This window comes from Trachypithecus francoisi, unplaced genomic scaffold (genome assembly GCF_009764315.1).
Source record: "Trachypithecus francoisi isolate TF-2019V2 unplaced genomic scaffold, Tfra_2.0 Lachesis_group21, whole genome shotgun sequence".
NCBI classification, from domain to species: Eukaryota; Metazoa; Chordata; class Mammalia; order Primates; family Cercopithecidae; genus Trachypithecus; species Trachypithecus francoisi.
In genome coordinates this window covers 57,953,332-57,968,581 of record NW_022681467.1, presented here as the reverse complement: position 1 = coordinate 57,968,581, position 15,250 = coordinate 57,953,332, and the positions used below count along the sequence as shown (strand labels likewise).

The following is a 15,250-nucleotide window of genomic DNA, read 5'->3' as shown; positions in this document are numbered from 1 at the left end:
GCGTCCGCACGTCCGCCCGACGCCGCCTGACGCCGCCTGTCGCCGGCAGCGCAGGTCACGGCGCCGAGGGCGGGGCGCGGGCGCAGTGGCGCCGGGAGTCGCGGGTGCGCGCGGGCCGTGAGTGTGCGCTTTTGAGAGTCGCGGCGGAAGGAGCCCGGTCGCCGCCCCGCCGGCATGAGCTACGACCGCGCCATCACCGTCTTTTCGCCCGACGGCCATCTCTTCCAAGTGGAATACGCACAGGAGGCCGTCAAGAAGGGCTCGACCGCGGTGAGGCGCCGGGGCCTGCGCGGGGCCGGGGACGCGGGCGGAAGTGGGGCTGGGGAGCCGAGAGAGGGTCAGGGCCTGGCGCGGAGCTGTGGGCGCGCGCGGGGCAGCGGCGTGGGCAGCGGCGTGGGCAGCGCGGGCCCCGTTGCCGGTCTCCACGAGTGTCTGCAGAGGCGGCATTTGGCGTGAGCCGCGAGCGCCCGTTCTCCCCACCCGGAGCCTCGCTTGGGGCCCAGCCTCGCGTGGGGCACCGGGCACGGGGGACCGTGGCGACGCCATCTTGGGCACCCCTGGCCCCGGCTGGGCGCGTGGGTCGCATCGCCGACCCGGTTTGCAGAGGCCGGGCGAGGGCCGCTGCAGGCCGCGGGGGATCGACTGTGCGCTCGCTGGGGGCTGTTCACGCAGCCGGGTGGCTGGGGAGAGAACTGCTCAGTCCCCCGTTACAGGGACCCCCACCCGCCCCAGGGCAACACTTGTTCTCTAGGCCCAGATGGGCTTCGGGAACAAAGCGGCTCGCTGGTCTGGCCGGTGGCGGGCGCCTCCCGGATCTCCGCACCCTGCCGGAAGGAGCCTTCCCGGGGCCGGGCTGCAGCCGCCCGGGTCAGGACTGGTCTGAACACGGCCGTTTCAGTTTTGACGAGGGCTCCGGTACATTGACCTTAGTGACATTGTTTGAAACTTAAATTCGTAACATCAAGACGTGTCAGTTTTATTGGTCAGCCTGAGAGATCGTTATTCTTTTATCACCTGGTATTCAGAAGTTTGAGCAGGCAGAGAAAGCAGCACACACGGTTCTGTACATTTTGAATTGTTTTCATTTTCTGAATCTTTGTTTTGAAATGAAGGCCCAGTTATTCATCAGGTGATCTAAGTCAGCTTAAAGAGCACTAGGAGTCGGCTGACCCCTGCCTTCGACCCCAATACTGCCACCTCCGCCAGTTGGCTGCACCTGGCTTTAACAAATCCATGTAGCTTCTCTGGGCCTCGAGTCAGTTGAAGGTCAAGTGAGTCAGTACCTGAGAAAGCTCCCGGAAAACCCAAACACTTGAGACCAGAACTTCTCAGCCAGGGATGGTTTTGTGCCCACAGGGGCCACTGGCAGTGTGTGGCTACTTTTCTAGTGGTCCAAGACCTCGCAGAGGTGCTCCTGGCATTTAGAGGGTAGAGGCCAGGGACGCTGCTCAATATCCCACCCGTGCTCAGGGCGGCAGGAACAGTGAGATCAGCCTGCCCAGGTGCTCACAGTGCTGAGCAGGAGAAGCCCCGGCTCTAAACCAGGAGCCGCTGTTTATCCCAATGATGGTTCCCTTTGTTTCTGGCTTGATTCGGGGTTGACTGTCAGTGATTGTCGGTGCTTTTAGTAACAGCTACATCCTTCTCTGGTATCAGCCATAAACAATTTGGGATTAACAGTTGACACCTTGTCCACTGGCAGCAAATCAGGCCTCTTCCCACGGCTGTCACATGAGTATGTCACAGTGCAGGAAACAGTGCATTGTGGCTCAATATAATTTCACTACTACAGAAACACTGCCTTCAGAACACCAGACTCGAGTGTGAAAGTCTCAGGCTTCCAGGCTTTGCATGGGACTGTTTGATTCATTGGGTTGAAAGGAAACACATGCCGATTATATAATGGTATATAATGGTTACTAGCTATGCTATAACTAAAACTACATCTCAGCATTTGAAAGGCACAGGTTGGGCACCTAGGTGAGCACGCCTGGGCTAGCTCTACCAGCAGTAGATGAATGCCCCTGGGTTTGCAGGACGTGGTGCCAACCACAGTGACGGACAAGTGGAGGAGAAAGGGGTGTGGCTGAACACACTTTCCAATGGGAGCTGCTACCCAGAGTACGTATCCCCCAGGACCGAGGTTCAAATCTGCTCCTAGTGCTCACTGCCTGGCAGTAGAACCATGTGTCACTTTTTTTGGGAGGATGGGGTGGGGTGAGGGGACAGGGTCTTGCTGTCTCTGTCTCCCAGCCGTCATGGCTCACTGCAGCCTCCACCTTCCAGCCTCCAGAGTAGCTGGGACTGCAGGCTTGAGCCACCATGCCTGGCTATTTTTTGTACTTTTTTTAGAGACAGGGTTTTGCCATGTTGTCCATGCTGGTCTCGAACTCTTGAACTCAAGTCATCCACCCACCTCAGCCTCCAAAAGTGCTGGAATTACAGGCATGAGCCACTGCACCCAGCACTCGTATCACTTTCTTATGTGGTTCGTGGATCTTAATTAAAGGTTGGTGTTCGAGGAAGAGACATTGTTGTTCTTGGTGTGGAGAAGAAGTCAGTGGCCAAACTGCAGGATGAAAGAACAGTACGGAAGATCTGTGCTTTGGATGACAATGTCTGCATGGCCTTTGCAGGTACGAGTCGGTGGGGAGCGCTGTCTTACTCTCTAGAGTCTCAGCGAAGAACAGGGCTTTGGAGATTAACTTGGTGTGTGGGCTATTGTGAGCCATATAAACTGAGTAAATGAAAATCATTTAAAAGAAATGAATTTGGACTTTTAAGTTGGCCAGTTTCTTTGGTGGCCTCTCTGCCATAGCGGGTGAAAGAGAAATGGCTAAATGGATGAAAACACTTCTGGCTGCTGTGCAGTTTGACCTCCACTGTTATTTTTCTGTATCAGTCAGTTACAATCTAGAGAAAGGCTGGACTTTCTAGAGCTAACTGCATCTGTGGCATGGAGAGGACAGAACCACGTCCTGCCATCCCCAGCAGTAACAAGGACCGCATTGGTGGATGCAGGCCATGCCTCGGCACGTTCTCAGCGCTGTTTTGGTCTTGCTCATTTCTCCTCTCAGCAGATCCAATCTAGGAAGATCTCAATTTATGTAATGAAATTAGGGATTAACTCAATTTCTTTTCTTTTTTTTTTGAGGCGGAGTCTCACTCTGTCGCCCAGACTGGAGTGCAGTGGCCAGATCTCAGCTCACTGCAAGCTCCGCCTCCCGGGTTTACGCCATTCTCCTGCCTCAGCCTCCCGAGTAGCTGGGACTACAGGCGCCCGCCACCTCGCCCGGCTAGTTTTTGTATTTTTAGTAGAGACGGGGTTTCACCATGTTAGCCAGGATGTTCTTGATCTCCTGACCTCGTGATCCGCCCGTCTCGGCCTCCCAAAGTGCTGGGATTACAGGCTTGAGCCACCGCGCCCGGCCTACTCAATTTCTAAGATTCCCTAGAGGACTCAGGTACCGTGTTTTAAGTATGGTCCGAGGCACACAATTCTTCATATACAGACAGTCCCTGACTTGGTATGGTTCGATCTACAATGTTTTTAAAAATCCAGATTCTGCACAACAGCCAACATTTTTTTATTTACAATGGGTTTATGGGGTAGTCAATGCATTTTCAGCTGGGTATTTTCGACTTACGATGAGCTTAGTGGGATACCACCCCACTGCACGTCGAGAAGCATCTGTACCCAATTTCTTAGAAGTTCCCAGGGGCTGACAGGTTCCACTGCCAGTCACTTAGAATAGCCTTGCTGCTGGTTTGGGGGTCTGTGGAAGGTTAAATGCTGCATCATCGTGTCCGTCCCCCAGCCTGTAGTTTGTGCTGTCTCTCTAGCAGCAGCCTCTCTGCTCTCCTTGCAGGCCTCACCGCCGATGCAAGGATAGTCATCAACAGAGCCCGGGTGGAGTGCCAGAGCCACCGGCTGACTGTGGAGGACCCGGTCACCGTGGAGTACATCACCCGCTACATCGCCAGCCTGAAGCAGGTGGGTGCCTGCCTGATCGCATGCTCACTTCTGGCAGCAGGGCAGTCACTGCTCCGCCAAGGAGGGTCGTCCTGCTGTGTCACTTCATGTGGATTTGCATGTCACTTCAGGTGAATCAGAACACTGATTTATTCCATGATCCTGATCTTGACTTGCACAAGTGTAACTTGACCTAGCTCACCAATTTGAGTAACACCGTTCTGTTCTCAGTTCCTGGGATATTCCGAATTCCTGTGTCTAGAGGGAAATGATAGCTTTTGTCTTGCCGTTCTGAGTTACCAGTCACCAAGCAGTTGAAAGGGGCTAGAAGCCACCCTATGAGGAAATGCCATTAACGTGTAAGCAGAATACATGTCTACCTGTCAAAGTAATTTCCAGTAACCTGAGTTGTGCTCCATGGTACAATTCTGGTGCTAGGTGAGTCTTTCTGGGATGAAGATGCAGAAAAGGATGTTGAAAGCTATTGGCTAATATATCATTTGAACTGCTAGTAACCTGAGAGGGGGCATAGGCATGATTTAAAATGTTCATACTTTCACCAAGTACGGTTCTTTCCTCACGTGCAGTTTCTTAGTTGGATGGTACTGACTTGCTTCTTTTCTTGCTAGCGTTATACGCAGAGCAATGGGCGCAGGCCGTTTGGCATCTCTGCTCTCATTGTGGGTTTCGACTTCGATGGCACTCCTAGGCTCTATCAGACTGACCCATCGGGCACATACCATGCCTGGAAGGTGAGTTCGTGATAAAACAAAGGGGCTTCGGACGATCTTGCCAGAAACAGGCCCTGAGTGGGGGAGGTCCTGGGCTTCCTGCTGTAGAAACAGGCTCTGAGGAGGGGAGGTCCTGGGTTTCCTGCTGTAGAAACAGGCTCTGGGGGTGGGAGGTCCTGGGCTTCCTGCTGTAGGCCTGTGTCAGTGAATGAGTCAGTTTAAGTTCACCTAGTCCTATGAGAGCGAGATGATTAAACATTGCTGTTTGGAAGAAAATCAAAGGGCAGCAAGCTGTAAGGACAGACCACATAAATTAAAATCCTCAGGTGGGTGCGGTGGCTCACGCCTGTAATCTCAGCACTTTGGGAGGCTGAGGCAGGTGGATCACCTGAGGTCAGGTGTTCGAGACCAGCGTGGCCAACATGGCAGAACCCTGTCTCCACTAAAAATACAAAAGAAATTAGCTGGGCATGGTGGCACATGCCTGTAATCCTGGCTACTCAGGAGACTGAGGCAGGAAAATTGCTTGAACCCCGAGGAAGAGGTTGCAGTGAGCGGAGATCACACCACTACACTCCAGCCTGGGCAACAAGAGCAAAACTCCATCTCAAAAAAAAAAAAAAAAAAAAGAAAAATCTCCCATTGCCTCTTGATAATGGAATAAAAGGTATAATCCCATTCTTGGTAAGAATTAGCACCAATTCTAAAGAGCTCTTTGCAAAAAGAAGCCACAGGCAGGGCCTGTGTCCAGGGCTGCTGTCCAGCACTCCAGCTTGCCTCCTGCCACTGCCACTGACTGGGCGGCCCATGTCGGGCAGCCGTGTTCCAGGGCTGGCCCTGGGTTGTCATGCCCTATGCCACGTGACAACATACATGTCTGTTTTAGGCCAATGCCATAGGCCGGGGTGCCAAGTCAGTACGCGAGTTCCTGGAGAAGAACTATACTGATGAAGCCATTGAAACAGATGATTTGACCATTAAGCTGGTGATCAAGGCGCTCCTGGAAGTAAGTTTGCCTTTGGAATCCAGGCAAGGTGGTGAAGATACCACGTTTTGGTGGTGACTGGTAGGTAGATGGGACAGCAAGGAAGGTGGCAAGGATCCAACAGGAATGCCTAATGACTGTTATGTGCCAGGCACTGCTCTGGTCTATGGTGTATCCTAACTGCTGTGTTCCTTGAAATAGCCACGCAAGGTGTTATCATTAGTGCCTTTATCCAGCTGGGGCAGCTGAGGGTTGTGCAGGGGCACACAGCATGAGAACCAGAGGCAGGATGTGAACCCAGCTGTTCAGCTGTGGAATCTGTTCTCCTTATGCCATCACTAGGCCTTCCAGAGGCTTGAACTGTTGCTCAAGTCGGGATTAGAGAACTGAAGATATGGTTGGGCTTTGTCAAGACCTTGAAGTGCTAGCAGGTGAAACCAGAGAGGGACTAGCTGGAAGGCCAGGCTGGAGTGTAGGCATCAGGATTCCTGGTGGTGACTGCTATGTCAAGGGGAGGGCCTCGAGCACAGCTGCTGTGCAATAGAGAGGAGTCCCAGTGCTGGGAGAAAGGAGGGTGTGCAGGCATCCCAAGTAGACTTCACAAATGCATTTAGGACAAAGACACAGGTTTTGGGGGCTGGGACCTCCATTCCTGGGACTGTGCTGGGTTTGGGTACACACCTACTTAAGGTACTCCTGAGAGCTGTTTTTGTCTTGAATAGGGAAAGGTGGCTAATGCTCCTGTCTTCTATCCCTTCAAGGTGGTTCAGTCAGGTGGCAAAAACATTGAACTTGCTGTCATGAGGCGAGATCAACCCCTCAAGGTAATCACCAAGTTTGTCTGCTTTCTTCACCTGTGAGTTTTCTCCATGATCAGGGCAGTACCAGTCCAGAAGGAAACCTCATGGGGTCGTTCTGTGGTTTTCCCATCAGGAAAATGTTTTTCTGAGGCTCCCATACGTCAAAGAGAAGATCCCCCATCGTCCTGTGATTAGAGGGTCCCCACGTGTTCTCTGGGCGTGCTGAGCAGCTGCCAGTCAGATCTGCTGCTGCTTAATACTTGTCTAGGTCAGGCCAGCATCCTCTTGTTTTCCTTGAGGTCCCTCTCCAAAGAGGCTGTATGAGCAGCAGTGCCAAAGCCTGGCTACCCTCCCCAGGAGAGGGCGCTGGTTCCTTGGCACCTTGTTTGGCTTAGGTAACCATGAAGTTTTTTTTGGTAGATTTTAAATCCTGAAGAAATTGAGAAGTATGTTGCTGAAATTGAAAAAGAAAAAGAAGAAAACGAAAAGAAGAAACAAAAGAAAGCATCATGATGAATAAAATGTCTTTGCTTGTAATTTTTAAATTCAAATCAATCATGGATGAGTCTCAATGATGTGTAGGCCTTTCCATTCCATGTATTCACACTGAGTGTCCTACAATAAACTTCCGTATTTTTTAACCTTTTCTCTTTTAAGGGAATGTGTGTCTTTAGGTGCAATCATGGTATTCCTCTCATCTCCCACCCTTATTTTTCAACCCTGAGCCGCCGTAAGTTTGAGCTTTCCTTTCTGTTCCTTGTGGCTAAGACAGCAGGCCAGCGTGAGACAGATTCCTCCCTTGGGAAATCAGCTGCTGCCCTGGGTGCTGCAGAGAAACCTGGCCTTCAGCAGACCCGTTTCTCTGTTGTAGACACAGAATGACTTCCATTTGCTTTTAGACCTTGATTCTAGTCCCCTAATGAATGTATAATGTCAAGGACACACAGGTAACCCTGGGTTAATTCTGCAGAGCAGCAGCTTTGTTCAAAGCAGCTTTCCGTGTCTGACTTTCTTAGACCACATCTTGATGTCTGCTCCCTACTTTCTGTTGAAGACTGTTCTGGCTAGTCTCTGCCCTTTCCTGCATTTTGGCTTCTAGTCCAGCAGCAGTTGAAGGCTTTTCTGTCCTCGGGTCACCCCTTTTCTCCCATGCTACCACTTGTTCTGGTCCTTGGTTTTGGGCACATACCTTCTAAAAAGGAGTAAAGGGGCCCAGATACATTTTGAGCTCAGCATAAAATGTACAATTGTCAAAACAATTAACATTTTAACAGCAAGGTCAGGTGGTACGCGATGACCTGACTACCTTGAGATTCTCTGGGAGGCAATACCTGTTTCACCAAGATATCTAGCTGGGTGAGGACTGTGGCCACCAGTATCTGGCACACATAACAGAAGATTTATTTTTCTGTTGGTCAAGGATATCCATTACCCCCACCCAGTGGCCACAGGCAGGTACTGAAAGGAGAACTCATGCAGCTGATGTGTCTCCTCATCCTCTGAGGACCACTTTTAAGGTCACCTGGAAACCCATTAGACTGAAACAGGATGCTCTGAGCCTAGAACCAGCCATATCTTTGTTTTTCTGCATGGGTCCAGGGTGCAGCTCGCTCATGGCTGTGTAACCTGCTCTACGGTGCCTGAGAACATGAACGTTCCTGAGCTGGGGAGCTTGGAGGCAGCAGGAAGGTGGCAAAAGGGCCACTGCTTGATACAGGCTAACGCTATCTGTGAACTGGGTTTTTAAAGGGACTTTGTATCCACTTTCTGAGAGCAGAGCCATTCATCCCAGAAGGGTGGCCCGGCCCACAGGGAGAAGCCAGGTCTGCTGGCTGCACTTCACCCGACCAATTGGGTCAGCTGCCTTGTTCCATCACCTGATGGGGCCGGGCCCAAGTCTCCCCAAATTCCACCAGCCTAAGTATGCTCCAGACCTGGACATGATGCAGAGGTGACTTGGGCAGCAGAGTCAACAGGATTCTTAGAGCATCAGAAAAGAAAATTTTAAAGGTTTGCATGTTTATTTATAATTACAATTTACATTACTCCAACAGAGGAGCCCCCTTGCTATGTTCTAATTCTTAGCCATTAAGTCCTACAAAAATAAACCCAAGCTTTTACAGTAACTTAATCAATACAGAACTAAAGCCTTTATAGCTATCAGAGGGGTTTAGTTACCAAGGTGCTTATTTTTGACAAAATGCCCTGTCACTCAGAGGACGCATGCGTATACTAAAGTTCTGACCCATCGACTCATGCAACAAATGTAGACCCCGCCCTCCCTCCACCCACCATTAAAACAAACACAAAACAAGGATGTACAACCGAGGGGAAATATGCTCTTGGTCAACTGACCTTGCAGAAGACTGGCTCGTTTCCAAGTGGATGAGAACACCAGTGTGTGGCCAGAGTCCAGCCATGACTGACCGGCCCAGGTCAGAGGCTGGCAGGGACCACAGAAGGGCCAAGGCGCTGCCGGGGCTCATCCCAGGCTCCAACCCCGACCTGGAAGCTTGTGGACACCAGGCTCTGTGCAGCAGCTCCATGGCTGGCGTCCAGGGCCCCTGGCCACTACTCCCAAATGTGTCTAGTCCACCCACCCCTGGCCAGCCCCAACCTTGACATCACTGTGGATGCCATCAGGGTGGTCTGGTTCACTTATACAACATGATCCATGGGACAACCCCTTCCATGCCCTCCACCCACCCACCCCCAACACACACACCACCCTATGCTGGCCCTGACTCCTGAGACCCCACCCTTGGCGGTGGGGGTGCCAGGCCAGCAGCACCAGGGGTCAGCTGAGTTACAGAGATGCAATTGGCTGCCACACTTGCCAAATGAGATTTGGTTCCACTTTTAAAAGTCAAAGCTGTCATTAAAAAAAAAAATCACAAAGTAAGGATTCAGCTTTCACTATAGAAACCTCTTTGCAAAATACCAAAACCTTAGAATTAGGCTATGCGCAACTAAAAAGGAAACATAGGTAAAGAGACCTCAAAGAGGTTACCCATGAATACTTCCCCAAAACAAGTGGTTCTAACTCAGACCATGTCCAAGTTCAGTTAAGTCCAAAACATAAGTAGCAGTATGGGACTCTTCCAAACTCCACAAACAAAGTGACCACTTCTCCCTGTAAGTGCAGCGTTTTCTTCGCGTCCTGACACAGCGTCATTTCTGCGCCACTTCAGTAGGAGCCTGCAAGAGATGACAGGAAGTCAAGCAGCTGCTGGGATAAGCTGGCACTGTTGCCCCTGCTGGCAAGCAGGAGCCACTCAGCCTCCCTCCTGCCGAGTCAGGCTGGCTTCCCCCATTTCCTCTCACAGCCCACTCTGAGAATCCTACTTGTACAATAGACTGGGGACAGGGAGGCAGCTAGTGGCAGGAGGCCTAGTCCCTCCAGGGCCCACCTGGCTGTCCCGAGGTCCTGGGGTGGGGTCGGCACCAGGCACCCCATGTGGGACGCTCTGCCCAGACCCTAAGCTGCCCACAAGTCCACTGGAACCTTGTTAAAAACGAAGCCTCTGATTCACTTAGGGCCAGCTTGGGCCAAGACACTGGCTTTGGAGCAAGGTCTCGCTCGCTGGCCTCACTTGGGTGGTGAGCCCCCGGCCCACGCGACTCCCGCATCACCTCACCTCCGGTACCTGCAGTCTCACTCGGAGGATGCTGGGGCCTGGGGCCTGCCCCCACAGATGCGGGTTTCAGCTGGTCAAGAGCCCCCTGGTGACTCATAGGTTCGAGGCCCTCGGTTTGGCTTTGACACCTCTGGGCCTCTCTCCTTCCTCGGAAGCGGAGCCTACTCCCCACCTTCCTAAGCTCTCCAGGTGTGCCTGACCCTGCACCCTCCCACCAAAGCATTCAGAAGGCCCATCCACTCACCTTTGGCTGCACCCTCACACCCTGCCAGTCCCGGCCCTGTGGGAAGTGGGGTTGCGACGGGTGGTCCCATTGCCCCTGCCTCCTCGGAATCCACCCCGAGAACTGCGGCCACGAAGAAACCTCCCTGACACCCCAAAGGTCTCCGTGTTGAGCTTCCTCTCTTCAGCCCACGTCGTACGCCTGGAGCTAAACCACAGAAGAAATACTGATTGTAGCAGGCGCTGACTCCCAGGCTTCTGGCCAGGCCTCGTCCTCAGAGCAGCCCAGGGAAGAAGGGAACAGACTCACCAGGGCCACTGTATCCAGGGAAGGGGCAGCCCCGTCAGCACTGGGCCCCAGCTCTGGCACTGCAGGTGCTCCCTGCCCCACTTCCAACGAGGACTATCCCCACAGTGGGCAGGGGCTCAGGATCCATCTCTACCATCTCCGTCACCACAGGCAAGCAATGATACTACTTGGCTACCAAGCCAACCCCTGTTGCTTGCTGGGCACAGAGAGGAACCCCGGGGAGGCCCAGGAGACCCGAGACCGGAGCATGAAGTGGACCCTCCTCGACAAGGAGGGGGCTAGGCTAGATGGAACAAGGTCCCTGGAATGTGACACTTCTGCTCTGGGGTTGGGAAGACAGGGATACAGCATGGACACTCATGCCACCCAAACAAGCCGCTAGTGGGAGACTATTTCCCACATCCAACTGTGCGCCCAACACTCCCACCCAGCACTCCCACCAACGCAGACAGCAGCTCCAGGGCAGCACACCCACCCTGAGCTCCCCTTCAGCCGGAAACCTGCTGTGCCCACAGACTTCCGTGTTCAAAGCAGCAGCAACTCCACCCATCAGCTGCCCAGGCCAAAAGACTTAGGAGTCATTCTGGACTCTTGTTGGCCAATTCTGTTAGCGCCACCATCAAGATACATTTAGACTCTACCCCTTCCCTCTGTCACCACCGCCTGGTTCCAAGCCACGTGTGCTGCAGCACTGGCCCCCTAACTGGCCAGTCAGCAGCTACACTTGCCCACCATCCAACCACTCTCACCAAGGACGCCATAAAACATCAGACCGCACCATGCGCTTCAGCACAAAACCCTCTGATAGCTTCCCATGGCACTTGGAACAAAAGCCAAAGTCACTTCCATGCCCTACAAAACCCTACAGGAACCCATCCCCCAGACTCGGCCTGTCTGGAAGCACTTCCCGCACTCATCTGTGCAACCTGCTCCATCTGTGAGACCTGATCATCCATTTCCCATCGAGTCCACAGCTCCATCCCATTGCCCTCACTGCCTGGCCTTCCACCACAGGCTGTTCTATTTTCCGCTGCAGAACATGAGCCTGAGGAGGTGGGGCTTTCCAGCCTGCCTTCCGAGGCCACCTCAACGCCCCGCGGCATGTCTGCCGCTCAATCTGCAGGACTAATGGGCCCAAATCTCCAAGCCAGGCCCACACCGTAGGTTGCTTCGCGGGACTTCCGACCAGCTGTTAGGTGTGAAAAATAAAACACACCACATGGTCCCTGGCCTCAAGCCATGAAGTGAAGGAAGGCCAGGGTGAGCACGCTCTAGCCATACCTCAGGCTGCAAAGCAAGGTACCCAGGCTGCCAGGCCAGCGGGACCAGCAAGCAGAGCACAGTGAGGTATGCTGAATGTGGACACGGGTCTGCCAGGGAGGGCAGTGCAGCCCAGCCTTTGTGGAGACAGGGCAGCAAAGCCAAGATGGCTCTCGGGCTTGACCTCAGCCAACTCCTCAGGTCAGGATCACCAAGAAGCTTCCCACACGTAACCTGCTGGGACTCCTGCGCTCATCACGCAGAAATGCAAGCAGGACCCTAGAACAGCTACCCTGAGCCTCAGAGTCCAGCTCTGCCTTCAGGTTGAGAGCCCTCGTCCTGTCCTTTCTAGATTGGAGGACTGTCCTCCTGTCATTCATTCAGCCTCTCACCTGGTCTTGAGTTCAGAAGAGATGTTGTCAAAGAACGACTTGGATTTGTCATAGTAGCAATTGGGCCCCAGAAGGTCTTCCTCGGCAGGCGCTTCAGCGCTCTGGGTCACCACAGCCAGGTCCTTCTCATCCCCCTTCTCAGCCTTGTCATCTACAAAGAGAAGCAGAACACGTGGAGGTGCAGGAAGGGCAGAGCGCATAGCCTTCTAACAGGGTGGTCCCTCCAGGCTCACTTGGGAGCCACCCTCAGGCTGAGACATCAACTATGCCTTGTGCAAAGCAGAGATCTCTTCTTCTACCTTCTAAGCACAGGTCTCGTTCTGCCATCTGGGCCGTGCAGTCTGCACCTTATCCCACCTATTTTCACACCTCCCGGCATCTCATTTCATTAATTCCTCACTGCCGGTCACCACCCGCCTGGCTTCCCCAGTTCCTCCAGGCATCTCTTCCTTTCTCTTGAGACAGTCTTGCTCTGTCGCCCAGGCTGGAGTGCAGTGGCACAATCTCGGCTCACTCCCACTGCAACCTCCACCTCCTGGGTTCAAATGATTTCCTGTCTCAGTCTCCTGAGTAGCTGGGATTACAGGTACCCACCACCATGCCTAGCTAATTTTTGGATTTTTAGTAGAGATGGGGTTTCGTCGTGTTGGCCAGGCTGGTGTTGAACTCCTGACCTCAGGTGATCCACCCACCTCAGCCTCCCAAAGTTCTGAGATTACAGGCATGATCCACCACACCCAGCCAGGCATCTACTCCTAACACTCTCTAGGGGTACCCCTGTGCAGAGGATAATTTTCACATAATGAGCCAAACCTTTAAAATTCAGTTTCTTCTTAAATTCTTTGTCAAGCTCCTCTCGGTTGAACTGGGCATTTGCACTCTCGAAATCAAAGTCACCCTCAAATTTGATTGTGTTTTCCTTGACGTTAGTTGGACGGTTTTGCCCTCTGGAGCGATTCCTTGTTCGCCTGTTTCCTGTGAGGACAAAGGACAGCCCTGGCTGAAGATCACCAACCTGGTGATCTCAAACACCTCACAAGGAGTTTCCAGGCACACCCCCAAGGCCACAGAGGGGACAAAGCACACAAGCAGCGACATCACACCAGCACCCTGGAAACCATCACCCAGAGAAGCAGGCAGGAGGGCAAGCAGAGCAGCTCAGCTGATCACTCATGGTCCCCAGAAATCAAGTGGCAACAAGGGTTACCTGAGCGCCTCCTCTGAGGTCTTCTGTTCTCATCATTCACCTGCCCTTGAGTTTGCACAGCTGCTGGCTGGACTACATCTAAGGCGCAAAAGGGAAGAGTAAGGCAAAGCTCCTACAGAAGCTGGAAGCCAGAACCCGAAAGCAGGCCCCACCACCACGGGGCACATGGCCAGGGTGGCACCGCAGGAGGCTGCTACACAGGCCTGCCCTGCAAAAGCACATGGGGCTTAGGATGGGGAAGTAGTATTTTTTTAAATAAAAATAAAACAAAATAGCCCAGGAAGTAGTGTGCCACTTCTAGAACATCAAGCAAACTCCAGGAAAAGATGTGTTCAAGTACCACTGGTTGTCTTGCTGCTCGGCTGGGCCTGACGACCGTTGAGTTGCGTCCCTGTGGTGCCCTTGCCAGGTAACAGCTTTTTAGCATTCAGGTTGTCAGCAGAACCAGTCTGGACAGCCTGCTCCACCATGGGGCTCTTGCCGACTGGGATGGATGGAAAACCAGCTCCTGAATTGAGGAGGGGAGGAGGGTTTAAAAACAGAGAGAAAAGAAGCAAGCCTTACACCTCCAGGCATTTCTCTTCAGCTGGCATGTCAGGAAGGAAAGGAGGACAACTGCCTAGAGGTTCTACTAAATCCAATCAAATCACCCCCAGACTGGGCCGTTCCCTCTGAGGCTAGCCCAGACAGCAAAAGGCGGCCAAGTCACTGGGCAGCACCAAGGCCAGTTCATCTTTGGACTCCCCAACCCCAAAGCCCCGAGCTCCCCAAGTTAGGGAACCTCAAGGAGAGGAAAAACACCGTGCCTACAAACAGGCACCTCCCCAGCAGTGCAGAAACAGCTTTCTTAAAATCACACAAGCTCCAATCCCAAAGGGGCTCGCAGCCCCAAGAGCCTAATGCATTCAGGATCTGAGAATTTGTTTCATTCTGGTCCATACTGGAGAAGAACCAGCCCAGCCTGGGATTTTCTAGAAAATGCAGTGATCAAATTCTGAAGTTAAATTCTAGAACACTGTCATTTCCACTTAAGACACAATAAAACTAAAAAGTATGGAGGAGGAGCTGACTTGTGAGACAGTAGCAGCCTACACTTCTCTCAAGGGCAAAGGCTCATCATGAAGACACGAAGGGCTCCTAGGTAGTCTTTGGCAAGGAGCTGTGCCTACGAAACCGCAGTCTGAGGCCCATGCATAGGGGATGAACCCTCAGAAACTAGGTCCTCTGAACCAAGAAGAAAAAGGGAAGCACCACCCACCTCTCTCCATCTCCTCCCTTTCCAAAGTTGCAGGACCTGTGGGGACTCTAAACAGGACAATGTGGGACTGGGTGTAAGTGAATGGAGATCTGAAACAGAAAAGGCGCCCTAACCATGGGGTAATTATTATTAGAGCAACAGCCCAACACACATGAAGACTGGGCATCTCATCTTACTGTTTTTTTTTTTTTTTTAAATTTTTTTTTTGAGGCAGAGTCTCGCTCTGTCACCCAGGCTGGAGTGCAGTGGCCGGATCTCAGCTCACTGCAAGCTCCGCCTCCCGGGTTCCCGCCATTCTCCTGCCTCAGCCTCCCGAGTAGCTGGGACTACAGGCGCCCGCCACCTCGCCCGGCTAGTTTTTTGTATTTTTAGTAGAGACGGGCTTTCACCGTGTTCGCCAGGATGGTCTCGATCTCCTGACCTCGTGATCCACCCGTCTCGGCCTCCCAAAGTGCTGGGATTACAGGCTTGAGC

At 52.8% G+C, this 15,250-nt stretch overlaps 2 protein-coding genes across 9 annotated transcripts in view; one reads left to right on the top strand and one right to left on the bottom strand.

Moving 5' to 3' along the window:
• The first annotated feature begins 25 nt into the window (after positions 1-25).
• PSMA7 (proteasome 20S subunit alpha 7) lies at positions 26-7,135 on the top strand. The gene is made up of 7 exons (XM_033186986.1): positions 26-270; positions 2,510-2,636; positions 3,870-3,994; positions 4,603-4,725; positions 5,591-5,710; positions 6,451-6,513; positions 6,910-7,135. Exons 1-7 carry the CDS (start codon positions 175-177, stop codon positions 7,000-7,002), a joined length of 747 nt encoding a protein of 248 aa, XP_033042877.1. The 5' UTR covers positions 26-174; the 3' UTR covers positions 7,003-7,135.
• A 1,353-nt stretch (positions 7,136-8,488) lies between these two features.
• The window catches only part of LSM14B (LSM family member 14B), a 13,557-nt gene continuing 6,795 nt past the window's right edge, over positions 8,489-15,250 (bottom strand). For 6 of the 8 annotated variants that reach the window (XM_033186978.1, XM_033186977.1, XM_033186980.1 and 3 more), the window contains 6 exons: positions 13,859-14,026; positions 13,519-13,596; positions 13,125-13,286; positions 12,312-12,462; positions 10,372-10,557; positions 8,489-9,687 (listed from right to left, as the gene is read on the bottom strand). In XM_033186978.1, the coding sequence (XP_033042869.1) occupies positions 10,386-10,557; positions 12,312-12,462; positions 13,125-13,286; positions 13,519-13,596; positions 13,859-14,026 (731 nt within the window). In that variant the 3' untranslated portion in view covers positions 8,489-9,687; positions 10,372-10,385. The remainder of the gene's footprint in view (positions 9,688-10,371; positions 10,558-12,311; positions 12,463-13,124; positions 13,287-13,518; positions 13,597-13,858; positions 14,027-15,250) is intronic. The other 2 variants (XM_033186979.1, XM_033186983.1) reach the window with 1 other exon arrangement.

Coding starts and splice junctions, on each gene's coding strand:
- PSMA7 (XM_033186986.1), top strand. CDS start 175: ATGAGCTACGACCGCGCCATCACCGTCTTTTCGCCCGACGGCCATCTC. Junction 5,711..6,450: donor TGATCAAGGCGCTCCTGGAA/GTAAGTTTGCCT, acceptor TATCCCTTCAAG/GTGGTTCAGTCAGGTGGCAA. Junction 6,514..6,909: donor GGCGAGATCAACCCCTCAAG/GTAATCACCAAG, acceptor TTTTTTTGGTAG/ATTTTAAATCCTGAAGAAAT.